At 55.0% G+C, this 12,191-nt stretch overlaps 6 protein-coding genes across 6 annotated transcripts; 2 read left to right on the top strand and 4 right to left on the bottom strand.

Annotated features, from left to right (window-relative positions):
• Positions 1–1,476: 1,476 nt before the first annotated feature.
• Positions 1,477–2,752, top strand: SPSK_00540 (uncharacterized protein; the record flags this gene model as incomplete). Its single annotated transcript, XM_016727506.1, has 2 exons — positions 1,477–1,489; positions 1,629–2,752. The coding sequence occupies 2 exons, from the start codon at positions 1,477–1,479 to the stop codon at positions 2,750–2,752; spliced, it is 1,137 nt and encodes a 378-aa protein (XP_016582772.1).
• A 1,190-nt stretch (positions 2,753–3,942) lies between these two features.
• SPSK_00485 (ADP-ribosylation factor GTPase-activating protein 2/3) lies at positions 3,943–5,730 on the bottom strand (the record flags this gene model as incomplete). Its single annotated transcript, XM_016727453.1, has 4 exons — positions 3,943–4,280; positions 4,361–5,335; positions 5,434–5,569; positions 5,659–5,730. The coding sequence occupies 4 exons, from the start codon at positions 5,728–5,730 to the stop codon at positions 3,943–3,945; spliced, it is 1,521 nt and encodes a 506-aa protein (XP_016582773.1).
• Positions 5,731–6,434: 704 nt separating this feature from the next.
• Positions 6,435–7,290, top strand: SPSK_00579 (import inner membrane translocase subunit tim-21, mitochondrial; the record flags this gene model as incomplete). Its single annotated transcript, XM_016727545.1, has 2 exons — positions 6,435–6,985; positions 7,050–7,290. The coding sequence occupies 2 exons, from the start codon at positions 6,435–6,437 to the stop codon at positions 7,288–7,290; spliced, it is 792 nt and encodes a 263-aa protein (XP_016582774.1).
• Positions 7,291–7,652: 362 nt separating this feature from the next.
• Positions 7,653–9,288, bottom strand: SPSK_00498 (TFIID associated protein; the record flags this gene model as incomplete). Its single annotated transcript, XM_016727466.1, has 2 exons — positions 7,653–9,057; positions 9,143–9,288. The coding sequence occupies 2 exons, from the start codon at positions 9,286–9,288 to the stop codon at positions 7,653–7,655; spliced, it is 1,551 nt and encodes a 516-aa protein (XP_016582775.1).
• Positions 9,289–10,267: 979 nt separating this feature from the next.
• On the bottom strand, positions 10,268–10,750 carry SPSK_00616 (uncharacterized protein; the record flags this gene model as incomplete). Its single annotated transcript, XM_016727580.1, has 1 exon — positions 10,268–10,750. The coding sequence occupies one exon, from the start codon at positions 10,748–10,750 to the stop codon at positions 10,268–10,270; it is 483 nt and encodes a 160-aa protein (XP_016582776.1).
• A 600-nt stretch (positions 10,751–11,350) lies between these two features.
• Positions 11,351–12,070, bottom strand: SPSK_00591 (orotate phosphoribosyltransferase; the record flags this gene model as incomplete). The annotated part of the gene is made up of 1 exon (XM_016727557.1): positions 11,351–12,070. The coding sequence occupies one exon, from the start codon at positions 12,068–12,070 to the stop codon at positions 11,351–11,353; it is 720 nt and encodes a 239-aa protein (XP_016582777.1).
• Between the last annotated feature and the right edge of the window lie 121 nt (positions 12,071–12,191).

A 12,191-nucleotide genomic window follows, 5' to 3' on the forward strand; every position in this document is an offset into this window, starting at 1 on the left:
AGCGGATGAGAGAAAAATGAAATTCTACTCAGTGAGCGAACAGTGAGACATGATTGGCCAGCTGGAGACCAGTGCGAATACATCTTAGCGAGTTGTACGGTCACTAAAGTACCAGCATCTGTCGGGCCTTATACTGTGCCGCGATAGAGCGCATACTGTACCAGTGTCATGCTCGTCGACAGAGACGCGAGGATGCGATAGTTGCACGGTTCGTCGATACGCGGCAAACTGAAACAGCAACGATACTGGCCGGTGCAACGGTCTCAGAACTGTCTTTGTCGGCTAGAACCCGCACATGGCTGCCACAATGTTCGGATCCGGAGAGTCGGTGCCAAGGCGGTCGACTGACCATTTGCGAACGGGATGTGCACCAGTGCCAGGACGTGCTTGGAGGGCGGCGTGAACCTGGTGGTGTAAAAAAGGGGATTGAAGCAATTCAAAACAACGGATACGAGAGACACATACGGAGAGGACTCGGCCGGTCCTTCCCTTTAACGTCGAGCCATCACATGATGTGGTTGATACCACTTTCCTTCGCCCACGGCCCTCTTGCTCGTAGCGGAAGGAACGATGTGAGATGGTTGATTAATGATCTCTGGTGCCACTCCCGAAGGCGTCGAACTCCTCAGAAGAGTGTCCACCTGTTGAATCCCACTTTGGTAGTGGCCTCCTTCTTCTTTCAGAAGTCGCATGTCGCGTGCGAAAGCGTCGCAGTTTCCATACCCAAACCTAGTTGCCTCCACATCCGTCGTGCCTTCCTATGGGGAAGGTCAAACGAGCATCCCCAAAAAGTGTGCCTCGGCACACTTTCGTCCTGGAGTACAAAAACCTGCAGTGCGTCCGCTAACGATTCCGAAGTACTCTAGCTATTTCCGGAGCCATACCCGATTTCTGGGGCCCTGTTCCAAGCATTCCAACGCCACCTCCCCTGCCATCGTGCATGCCCCTCCTCACGGTTCCCCATCGTTCTTTCCCCCAGACTGTTGCCCAGACAAGCGGTTTGGCCCCAAATGCGTAGCGTCGTTCTTTCTGTTTCTTCGCTGGTCGGTGGTTGTCCCGCGACGATGACCGACCTACCCGCAGCGGACTATTAACACCCAGGCTTAGGCTTGGTTAGCGCGTAGGCACCACCACGCAACCACATTACTGCAGTGCATATTTGCGCGACCTCGGCTCTCGCCAGCATGTGGCCGCGCAGAAGAAGCCGGGGCGGCGCCTGCGGGGGCGGTAGGCTGGTGTCTTTCCTCCATTATTACTCCGCGAGTTCTTTCTTAACCTTTACTTCCGCCTCTCCTTCGTGGCTTCTGTTTTCTCTTTCTTCTCTCCATTCTTCAATCTTCTCATTCTTCTCTTGCATCTTCCCCTGTTCCTTTCTTCCTCTTGTCCAGCAACATTGCACACTTTCTGTGCTGTGATACCTTTCCTGTGATACCTTCTTCTTTTTTTTTCCTCCTCACCATTCTCCATACCGTCAAAATGGCTTCTCCTCGTGAGTATTCTTACTTCTTCCCCAACGCCGCCTCGACAGCGCTTTTGCAAATTCGGCCGCCAGAGGAAATGGCAAACGCATACGCATGCTTCATCTCCTTTACTTGACCTTGGTGCTGACCGCGGATTGTTGCCTACAGAGAAAATCCGCACCCCCATCACGGATCTGTTCAAGATCAACCACCCCGTTCTGCTGGCTGGCATGAACGTGGCGGCTGGCCCTCAGCTCGCTGCTGCCGTCACCAACGCCGGCGGTCTCGGTGTCATTGGTGGTGTCAACTACACGCCCGACATGCTGCGCGACCAGATTAACGAGCTCAAGGAGCACTTGAAGGACAAGAAGGCGCCGTTCGGCGTCGACCTGCTGCTTCCTCAGGTTGGCGGCAACGCCCGGAAAACCAACTACGACTACACCAAGGGCAAGCTCGACGAGCTGATTGACGTTGTCATCGAGTCCGGCGCCAAGCTGTTTGTCTCCGCCGTCGGTGTGCCCCCCAAGCACGTTGTCGAGCGCCTGCACAAGCACGGCATCCTGTACATGAACATGATCGGCCACCCCAAGCACGTCAAGAAGTGCCTGGACCTTGGTGTCGACATCATCTGCGCCCAGGGCGGTGAGGGCGGTGGTCACACCGGTGACACCGCCACCACCATTCTGATTCCCGAGGTCGTGCGCCTCTGCAAGGGCCACAAGTCGCCCCTGACCGGCCTTCCTGTGCAGACCATCGCTGCTGGCGGCATCTACAACGGCCAGACCGTGGCCGCTGCCCTGATGATGGGCGCGTCTGCCGTCTGGGTCGGCACCCGCTTCATCCTGACGGACGAGGCCGGTGCTCCCGAGTCGCACAAGGAGGCTGTCCGCACCGCCGGCTTCGACGACACCATTCGCACGCTCATCTTCACGGGCCGCCCCCTGCGCGTGCGCAAGAACCCCTACATTGAGCACTGGGAGACCGAGCGCCAAGAAGAGCTGCGCGAGCTCACCAGCAAGGGCAAGCTGCCCTACGAGGCTGACCTGGACAAGGTCCTGGCTGGCGAGCTGACCACGCCACCCTCGGGCCTGGACATCGGAAAGAAGGATGGCGCCAGCGAGGATGACGAGGTCGATGTGGATGAGCTGATGGACCAGTTCCGGCCGTTCCTGATGGGCCAGTGCGCGTCTGTCGTCAACGAGAAGAAGCCTGCCAAGGCCGTTGTCGACGAGCTCGTTAACGATGCCGTCACTGCTCTGACCCAGGGCAACAAGCTGATTGCCAAGCTGTAAAACGCTCGGCTGTAAAGATAGGATATGCGAGGACCACGCATGGGATGCGTATGGGCCTGGGAAAATAATGCACATACTAGGCCGTGGAACATTACTGAGCGGCATCTTTTATTTTTTTTACGTTTTTATTTTCATTTTTGTACATGTGTTTTATTTTTTTTGTATCTCTCCGTCTTGTCTAAATACGTCAATTAGAAAGAGATATCCCAAAACACCGATTATGTTCTGTCGTTAAAATCCGTCCGCTCTCAGTTGCGAAATTCGCCCATATGTTTTCGAGGATATGTGGAGGTGGCGAAGGAGGCAAATGATGCGACTGGATGGCTAGTAAAGTTGCTTCCGCGCAAGATCAGCCCAACACCAAAACGCGACTACCAAAAAAAAGCATGTGAATCTCACCCACAAAGCCCGAAAGACCATTTAAGCGGACACGGGCTGAGGTCACCAGGCCACACCATATTGAAGAGGACATACCACATTCTCATGCAGCAACTTCTCACGCCCACTGGTGAGAATGAGATGAGCGGCAATTTTCCTATCCTTTCCCCCTCAATTATGTTAAGTAATCACAATTTTATAAGACGATTAAATGTTCATGTTATGCTTTCTGGCTTATGTTTTGTAATCCGCCACCTTACACTGCCGCAATTGTCGTTGCCACGTTTATTTTCGATTTCTCGTATTTCTGTCTCCGGCCTACAGTGCTTGTAACACGAGAAGCGTACAACGCCAAGAGGCATATGCTTCGTCAGATCGTACAAGGGGGTTACAAAGTAAGGATGTTATTAATGTATTCTTTTTGGGAGAAAATCAGATATGTAACGACAAAAGAGGAACGACAAAAAGAAATAAGAAAAATCATATTGAACGCCGGACTCGTTTCGTAGACCACTTTCTTCAACCTGTCAACAGCCATCTTCCCCCATTTTCCTGCTTCTCCAGCCTGTATAAAAGTCGGATAGCAAAAACTCCACCAGTGCAAAAGGAAACCATAAACGAAAGAGAATAAGAGGATAGAAAAGTATCAATGAGACTCGAAAAAACAGAGCCGCAGTCCACCATTCCTGCCTTTCTAGTCCTCTCGGCCTTCTCGTGTTTTTTATTTCCCGCCATGTCAACCTAAACCAAAAAGAAGGGAAAAAGGAAACAAAAGTTCGCTTCCGCCTCAAGACGATAAATTCATTGCCTCTTTACTGGTTCAGGTAATTGCGAATCGCGCCTTGAAGCTTTGTGGCACCCGCGCCGAGTGCCTGCGTAAGGTTCTCGAGGTCGTCGCCTGCCGTGATGCCGAACCGGCGCACAAAGTCCTTGGCCGCCGATTCGAGGTCGCCGTAGTCCTCGACCGTCTCCTCTTCGGCGCGGCCAAAGTATGCGTTAGACGAAATGGCCGTGGCACCGTCGAAGCCCTGCAGACGTTGCTTAGCTTCGGACAACGCGTTGGCGTCGTAAGAGCCCTTGCCAAAGTACTCGTCAGACGAGATGGCCTTTTGCGCGCCAAACTTGGACCGTGCAAACTTCTCGTCCTCGTCTGCGTAAAATGAGGTTAGCGTACTGTTAATTCAAAGTGAGTGGATAACCCGACGGAATTAAAAAATAAAAAAGTCATACCGACGTTGGCCTTGATAGGGCCGACTGAGCCAAAGCCGCCGGTATTCTTCTTGGTTGCCGCCGCAGAGGCGCCAGCACCAGGCCGGCCACCGACCTGGCCGAAGCCCAACCGGCCAATGCCCATGCCAAGGCGCTCCATCTCTGAGGCCGACTTCTCACGCGAGTGCGAGGCCGAGCCGTACCCGCTGCGAACGGGGGCCACGGGCGTTGGCGACACAATCTCCGACTTTGAACTGGACTTGAGGGCAGCAGCTGCGTCCTCTTCTTCATCCGGGTTGTATCCGAGCTTCTCGATGCGCTCGGCCTCCTCCTTGGCCTTCTTCTCGGCCTCGTCAAAGTCGATAACGTCGCCCGTCACCTTCTTGACACCCAGCTTCGACGTGGTCTTCTTGGCGCCTAGAATGCTGGTTTTCCGGGGGCCGGTAGTCGTCTTCTTCAGTGCAGAGGAGTGCGTGATACGGTTGGCGGCCGGCTTGGCAGCATCGTCATTGCCGGCGGAGCCGCCAGAGAGCGGCGAGGCCGAGCGGGCGCCGGCGTTGTTAGCGCCGGCGCTGAGGAAGGGCGAGGGTGTGCGGCCGACAACGGGGGGCGTGGCCGTGCGGGAAACGGGCGGTGTGGGCTTCTTGATGGCGGGCTTGTCCCAGGACGAGAAGAAGTCGTCGGCTGGTTCGCCGGCGGGCGTGCTGGTGCCGTCGCTCACCTCGATATCGTTGATCACGACCTCATCGGGGTACCTAGGCGTATGTGTAAGCATGAGAAAGAGGTTCCATCGGTCAGGAACGACAACATACTCCTTGGCATCGCGTGCGGCACGCTTCTTCAGCTCCTCCTTGTACTTGGTCGCGGCATTGGATTGGTACTTTGTCTTGGGGTCCTTGCTGTTCAGGGCAGCCGAGCCGCCGTTTTGCTGGAAGAACTTGGTGGCCGAATCATTGCCGCCAACCTTCATCACGCGCAGCTGGTCCCATTGCCATTCTACAAGAGCATGTTAGTACATATTCGTATCCAGACTCTGGACAGGACCAAAGGGGGTCGTCGGTCGCAGGATAGGTAGAACAAGAGGATAAGCGTACGGTCGAGGTTCGTAGAGCGCACAAACGAGATGTGCACACCGAGGTTGCGGTGGTTGGCCGAGCAGTCGAGACACAGGTAAATGCCAAAGGGGACCGATGTCCACGTGGGGTTCTTCTGGCCGCAGTCGAAGCAGATCTAAAGGTGTAAGCGGGGTGGGCGCTGGATGGTGAACGATGAACGGTAGTCGGCCACGTGGAGCCCATGACGCGATGTAGGCCGCATACCTTGTTGGCTGGCTTGCTCTTGAGCTTCTCAAAGAGCTTGAGCGACTGCTGCTTAGTCGCAAGGCCGCTCATCGTGACGGTTTGCGGCGGGTTTGGGAAGACGCAAAAAAAATGAATGAATGCCAGAGATGTGTCTTGTCGATTCCGGCCAACGGCTGTCGGATGGTCTGCGAATATAAATTGAAAACACCTGGTCCGCAGATCTCGCAAGAGGGTGTCCGGATCGTGTGGCGGTCGTGGTGGTGGAGGAGCGAGCGCGTGGAAAGCAAAGGCGAGGGCGAGAGATAGGCAGAGTTTGGGAAACAAGGAAGAGGACAAGTTCGCGATAATTGAAGGCTCCGTATTCTTACGCCTACCAGCGCTCCCTCCCTAGGGTGCTGTTTGCGGGCTGTGGCCTGTCTGGGCTGGCCTTTGCGCTAAATGTGCACTGAAATCCGCTGCCAGTGAGTCTCGCCCCTCCTGAGGAGACCCCTTTAGTGGGGTTTGGGGTCGGGCATTGTGCGTCAAGAGGCCCTGTGCAATTCGGCTAGAAGCATACGACGTACTTGTCGCTCTTTCCGTTTTGCTTGACAGCGCTAGCCGTGTATGTGTTAGCTCCTTCCCCCCACAAACAGTAGAAAGATTCTTTCGCGCAGAGACGTATTAGCTGCTTCGGCGGGAAGGTGCGCTTTGCAGCAGCCTTCTCGACAGTGTCTCGTGTCCGCCAGCCTTCTTCCCCGCCCAACGACGACGACAATCTTGCTCAGCCAGCCAGCAACACGCCTGCCACAACCAAAATGAGAATAACACACGTCCGCTCGCTTGCCAGCCAGTCATCAACAGCGGCCATTTGGCCGTCGTCGGCTGCGTCCGGCGCATCACGGAGCTGCTGTCATATGGTAGCCTCGTTCCCTCTGCGCACCACCTCGACAGCACCCACGAAGCGGCGCATACTCGCCCGCAACTACGCCACACAACACCAGAGCACCACCTCATCCTCTTCGTCGTCTTCATCCTCGGCTTCGGCCCGCCGCCGCTCTGTCACGCCCTTCAACGATGACGGCGGAGTTCCTTGGACGGAGCTTTCTGGCCGCGAGAAAACGGCCCGTGCCGCTCAGCAGACCTTTAACCTTGGCATGGTGATTGTGGGCGTTGTGTTAACGGGCGGCGTTTGCTACTTCTTGTACACCGAAGTGTTCTCACCCAGCAGCAAGGTGTCAAACTTCAACCGGGCGGTCGACCGGATCCGATCCGACCACCGGGTCACGGATTTGCTAGGCGACGGTCGCAAGATAACAGCCCACGGCGAGGAGACGTCGAACAAATGGCGGAGAGCACGGCCAATTGCGTATGTTTATGCCGGCTATAAAACTGTGTTCAAATTGAATTTTTCTAACATGAGATATATTTAGCTCCACTGAACGGACTGATGCACAGGGCACTGAGCACTTTGTGATGCACTTCCACCTCGACGGCCCTCGCGCAAACGGCCAAGCATACCTGCACCTGACACGGCGGCGTGGTCAGAGTGATTTCTCGTATCAGTACTTCTATGTGGACGTGCCAGGGCATGACCGGATCTACCTGGAAAAGTCGGGCGGCGACGCTCCTGGAGACAAGAGAGGAACGCTCTTTGGTATAAAATGGTCATGAACGCAGACACTGAAGAAAAACGAGGCGATGTCACGAGTATGGAGAAACGAGATGGCGGGATGCCATGTCGGTGGTTGCGTCCAGGTGCCATAAACATGTTGAGAGGAGGACACACCTCAAGATCATGCATTGCGCATTTGCCTCCAGCGATATCTTGCATAATACATTCTACATAAACTAAAGACACAAACTGAACAACACTATTATTAGTTCTTTGGTATAGTACCGTCCGTTGCAAACCGCCCAACATTAATAATAAAACCGAATCCGTTCCAACCCATAATTGTACAAACACAAAAAGATAAAAAAAAAGAAAAGAAAAGAAATCGAAAACACGCTTCGGAGGCCCGCATTTCTGACGTCTATGCAAGGACTTCGTCTTCCCGCTTCACAAGCCATTTGCTCATTTGAGAGTATTTTTCTTCGAATGTTTTTTCCAATCGTTCGCAGGTTGTCCAAATTGGGTCGTCCTTTGTCCAGTACGAGTATACGTTGGAAAATATCTGCCGCATGTCAGCCAAAAACTCCTCAGGCGCCTTGTACCGGTGGTTGTCGAGGTTGTTCTTGATCGTGCCGAGGTCCATGGGCCGCTTGACCTTGGTGAAATAATCTGGTATGCCTTCCGACGTGGGGTCAACGGGCTCCTTGAACGGGCCCACGAGCCGCGTCCAGAACCCCGGCCCGGAGAGCATACGTGTCACGAGGTCGGCGCAAAATTCGAGTTTCTGGGCCTCGGTGAATGAATTAACGTCCACATTGATGCTCCGCTTCTTTGGAATAGCGCGCGGTGTGGCGCCACCACCGGTGGGCAGCGCGGTTCTGATAGCTTTCCTCCCTGTAGAGCCGGGCGCAATGTTCGCCGGTGACGCAGGCAAGTTTGGCGTTGCCGGGTTCATGACAGACGATGCTCTGCCCACGGGAAACGAGTCAAAATAACGCGCGCGTTTGGATGCCGGGGGCGAGCCACGATAGTGGATGCTGCTGTTGCCGTTGGCACCAGGGTCGCCACCATCCTGTGTGCTGTCGTCGTAGTCATCCTCGAGATAGTGCTTGCCATTGACGTGGCCGTTTTCGGCGGAGCGCGTGGAGGCTGCGGCGCTGGCAACGTCGTCGTCGCCGTTCGTATCGCCGGGAAGACCCCAGAAGTCCCCGTACGAACTGCTCATGGCCACAACAAGCTCGCTGAGCAGCTCTTGGGGAAGAGCTCTGGCAAACTCGGAACGGCCGCTTTCGCTCGACCGCAGGTACTCGGCGGCCCATGACAGCAGCAGATGGCGGATGGACGAGCCGTCCGGTGTGTCTTTCCAGACCTGCACAAGAATGTTTGTGGCGGGGATCGACTGTGTCAGGCGCTTGGTCTCGGCCATGGCTTCAAGCGAACGCTCGCAAAGGCCGTCGATGCCCAGGCGGTGGCCGAGCTTCCAAATGCTAACGAGAAGGTCGTAGCTGGGGATCCCGGGCTCTTCCTTGCCGGTGCTGAAATGAGAGCTGATGACAGTGGCCTGGTCCGGAACGACGTTGCCCGTGTACATAAAGTGTTGCGCGTAGGAAAACGCTTCGACTGAGATGTCATTCATTCGGATAACATTTTCGACCTCCTTGTCGACCGTACCGTTATCGCTTACATTCGGCGCCGTGCCGTTGGGTGTGCTTTTGTAAAAATAATCTTGAAAGTAACGGCTTTTTGCGCAAAGAAAGTCCTTTTGGATGCCAAAGGGCTTTTCCTCGGCGCCCACAATAAGGATAACAAAAATCGGGTGGGGATCACTGCACACGACGATGTCAGTCGATGGAATGTTCCATACAATGGATGTGAGCGCGTCTCAAGGGAGAACGCAACAGGTTCGCATACAGCCATGAGAAGGGTTTCGTCGGCAGAATAGACGCAGCAGGCTCGACAGGCTCGACAGGTTCAGCAGGTCGGGAGTCCTCTTTTGCTTCTATGACATCGGCTATGGGCTCGGGTTCGGCCACAGCCGCACTGGCATTGTCGCCCATCGTATCGTCTAATAATGACAGAGTAAAATAAAGATACTGTAGCTCGGTTAGAATGGTGATTGATCATGAGACTAAGCGATGAAGTGAGGCTGGGCGAAGTTGACAGGTTGGTGCAATGATCCAGTAGAATACATAAACTGTCGCATTTCAACAACTATAAGCTTATCGTCGTATCTTTGTACAGTGTCGCGATGAGCAGTGACAGGGCAACCAATTGCAGGCTCGCATTACATCTCAACACATGTCGTGCATGAGAAAGTAAGGAACGAAAGTCGTCGTGAGACAGGAGGGCAACAAACCTTAAAAAGGAATAAAATCGCAATGGCTCGCCTGCGGCAAGCGTTGGCCGTGGGACTTGCGGCGGTTTGATGAAGGTCAGATCGTGCGATGCGATGCGATATGAGTTCGTCGTTCTCACAACAGATAATTCGAATGAGCGTCCCGTGACGCGACGAATGCGCTCAAAACCGAATGCGGTAGGCGCGTTGCAGGGGCCAGTGAGTGAGAGGGGAAGGTGCTATGGATACCAGGTTTCACATGGATAGTGGGCCAGGCGCACGGGGGGTAAAGATGCTGATCCAAAAATGTCAAGTTCGTGACACTGTGTTGTCATTTCGTGAGATGAAAACAGGCGCAAAATTTAAGGTACTGTTCCAGTTAGTCAGACCAGACTGTGTAATGCAGGTAGAGCGGGGAGTGCAGCAGTAGTACGTTGTACAGTTGACTAACTCCACAAAAGGAAACCCACCTATTATTCGCAGCGTCCGCCAACAGCCATTTGACAATTCAGTCGGCATACATTGTATGAAATTAAATACTTGGACTTTCGAACACGGTAACATTGCGTCTTCTGTGTCGTACGCCCTCCTTCGCACTACTCTCCATTAAATTCGGTCTACTGCTTCTTCTTGCGTTTGCTTTTCTTGGATATTTTTTTTTCTGGATATATCAAGTCCGTCGGTCTCAATAGCCATTTTCTTCAAACTGGCACAGGCTCTACTAAAGACGAGGCATCGGAAAGCACCACCCTCCCATTCTTCGCCATGGCCTCCATCGACCTCACGGCCCCCGGCGCCGTCACCATCCGGCCTCTCACCGTGGCCGACCGCGATGCCTGCGTCGTCGTCGAGAACGCCTGCTTCACCAACCCAGACCACCGCGCCACGCCCGACAAGTTCTCGTACCGTCTGACCGTGTGCCCTGAGACAAGCCTCGGCCTGTTCGTGCACACGGCTGACTCAGAGACGCTGCTGCCCGGGACGTCCTCGCCCTCATCTGTGCCGCCGTCCGGTGTCCTAGTTGGCCATGTAATTGCCACTCGGTGCTCCACATTGGTGTTGTCGGATGCCAGCATGGGCGTGCCCAAGGACTGGCGGGCTGCTGTGGCCGCTGGCACCCCCATAGCGTCTCCGCTTGGCCACCAGCCGACTGGACGCACCGTTGCCGTGCACTCGTTGGGCATTGTGCCGTCGCTGCAAGGCAAGGGGTTGGGCACGAAGCTGATGAAGGCGTATCTCGGGCGCATGGCCGCTCTGTCAGCGTCGGATGGGGCGCACAAGGTGGACCGCGTTGCCTTGATCTGCCAGGACTATCTCGTCGACTACTATACGAGACTGGGCTTTACGAACAACGGTCCAAGTAAGGCACAGTTTGGCGGCGGCGGCTGGTTTGACATGGTGAGTTTTTGTTTCTAGACGGACTCGCTCTGGGGAGGCATTGATCTAACAAACACAGTACTATGCGATCTAAAGGAAAGCAGAACACGCTTGATGATATATGCCGAATCCAACCGAAAATAAATAAATACAATAATAACGGGACGGCGAACGATGAGCAAACATCTAACGATACAAAACAGAACTCCAGAGCCAAATGCGAGGTTACATCCTTATGAATACCGCCCAATAGGAGCCGAAGAGACCCGCCACAACGGCCTTCTCTATCTCCTTTCTATTCTATTTCTTTAACCCTAACCCTAACGCCTCCGTTGTCCTTTACCTCATCAACGCGCCTACTAAATACAATCGCATGGGTATTTCCCAGCTCCCCTGGTCTCATCCCTCTAGTCCTCCGCCTTGTACTGCGCCCGGTACGCCTCGGTGCGCGCCAGGTCGTCCGCCGTGGCAAACGCCCGCATGCCGGCAATAATGTCGTCCAGCGTCAGGATGGCCAGGATCGGGAGGCCAAACTCGCGGCGCAGCGCACCCAGCGCGCTCTCCTTGGTTGGCGCGTCCGGAAGCGTCTCCATTCGGTCCAGCGCCACCACAATGGCCACGACGTGGCCACCCGCGGCCCGGATCTTGGCCACAGCCTCGCGCTTGGCGGTGCCCGCCGTAATCACATCGTCGACAATCACAACGCGCTTGCCGGCCAGCGGCGCACCGACGAAGTTGCCACCTTCGCCGTGGTCCTTGGCCTCTTTGCGGTCAAAGGCATAGCCAATGCTGCCGTAGCGCTCCTTGTCGAGGGCGGCTAGCGCACCGACGGTGGCCGTGGCCAGCGGGATGCCCTTGTATGCCGGACCGAAGACGACGTCAAAGGCGGGCTGGGAGGTGTCTTTGCTCTCCGTGTTGCTAAAGACGCCCTCCTTGTCGGCAGCGGCAACGGTCTCACCAAAGGCCGTTGCAATGGCCGAGAGCAGGTCGGCGCGGTAGAAGGAGCCGGCGTTGAAGAAGTACGGCGATTGGCGACCCGACTTGAGCGTGAACGAGCCAAACGACAGCGGGCCGCCATTTATGGACGCGCGCAGGAACTCGGCCTTGTAGGGAGCAAGCTCAGACATGGTGGGCAGGTTGGTCGAACGAGGAGTCGCTTGGAGGGGTGGTCGAGAGTCTGGGTTGATTGTGTATTATTCTCTCTAGACTCAAAAGACTGAATCCACAATTTTACCTTCCTTCGAACTT

Source organism: Sporothrix schenckii, assembly GCF_000961545.1.
Source record: "Sporothrix schenckii 1099-18 chromosome Unknown Cont49, whole genome shotgun sequence".
NCBI lineage: Eukaryota > Fungi > Ascomycota > Sordariomycetes > Ophiostomatales > Ophiostomataceae > Sporothrix > Sporothrix schenckii.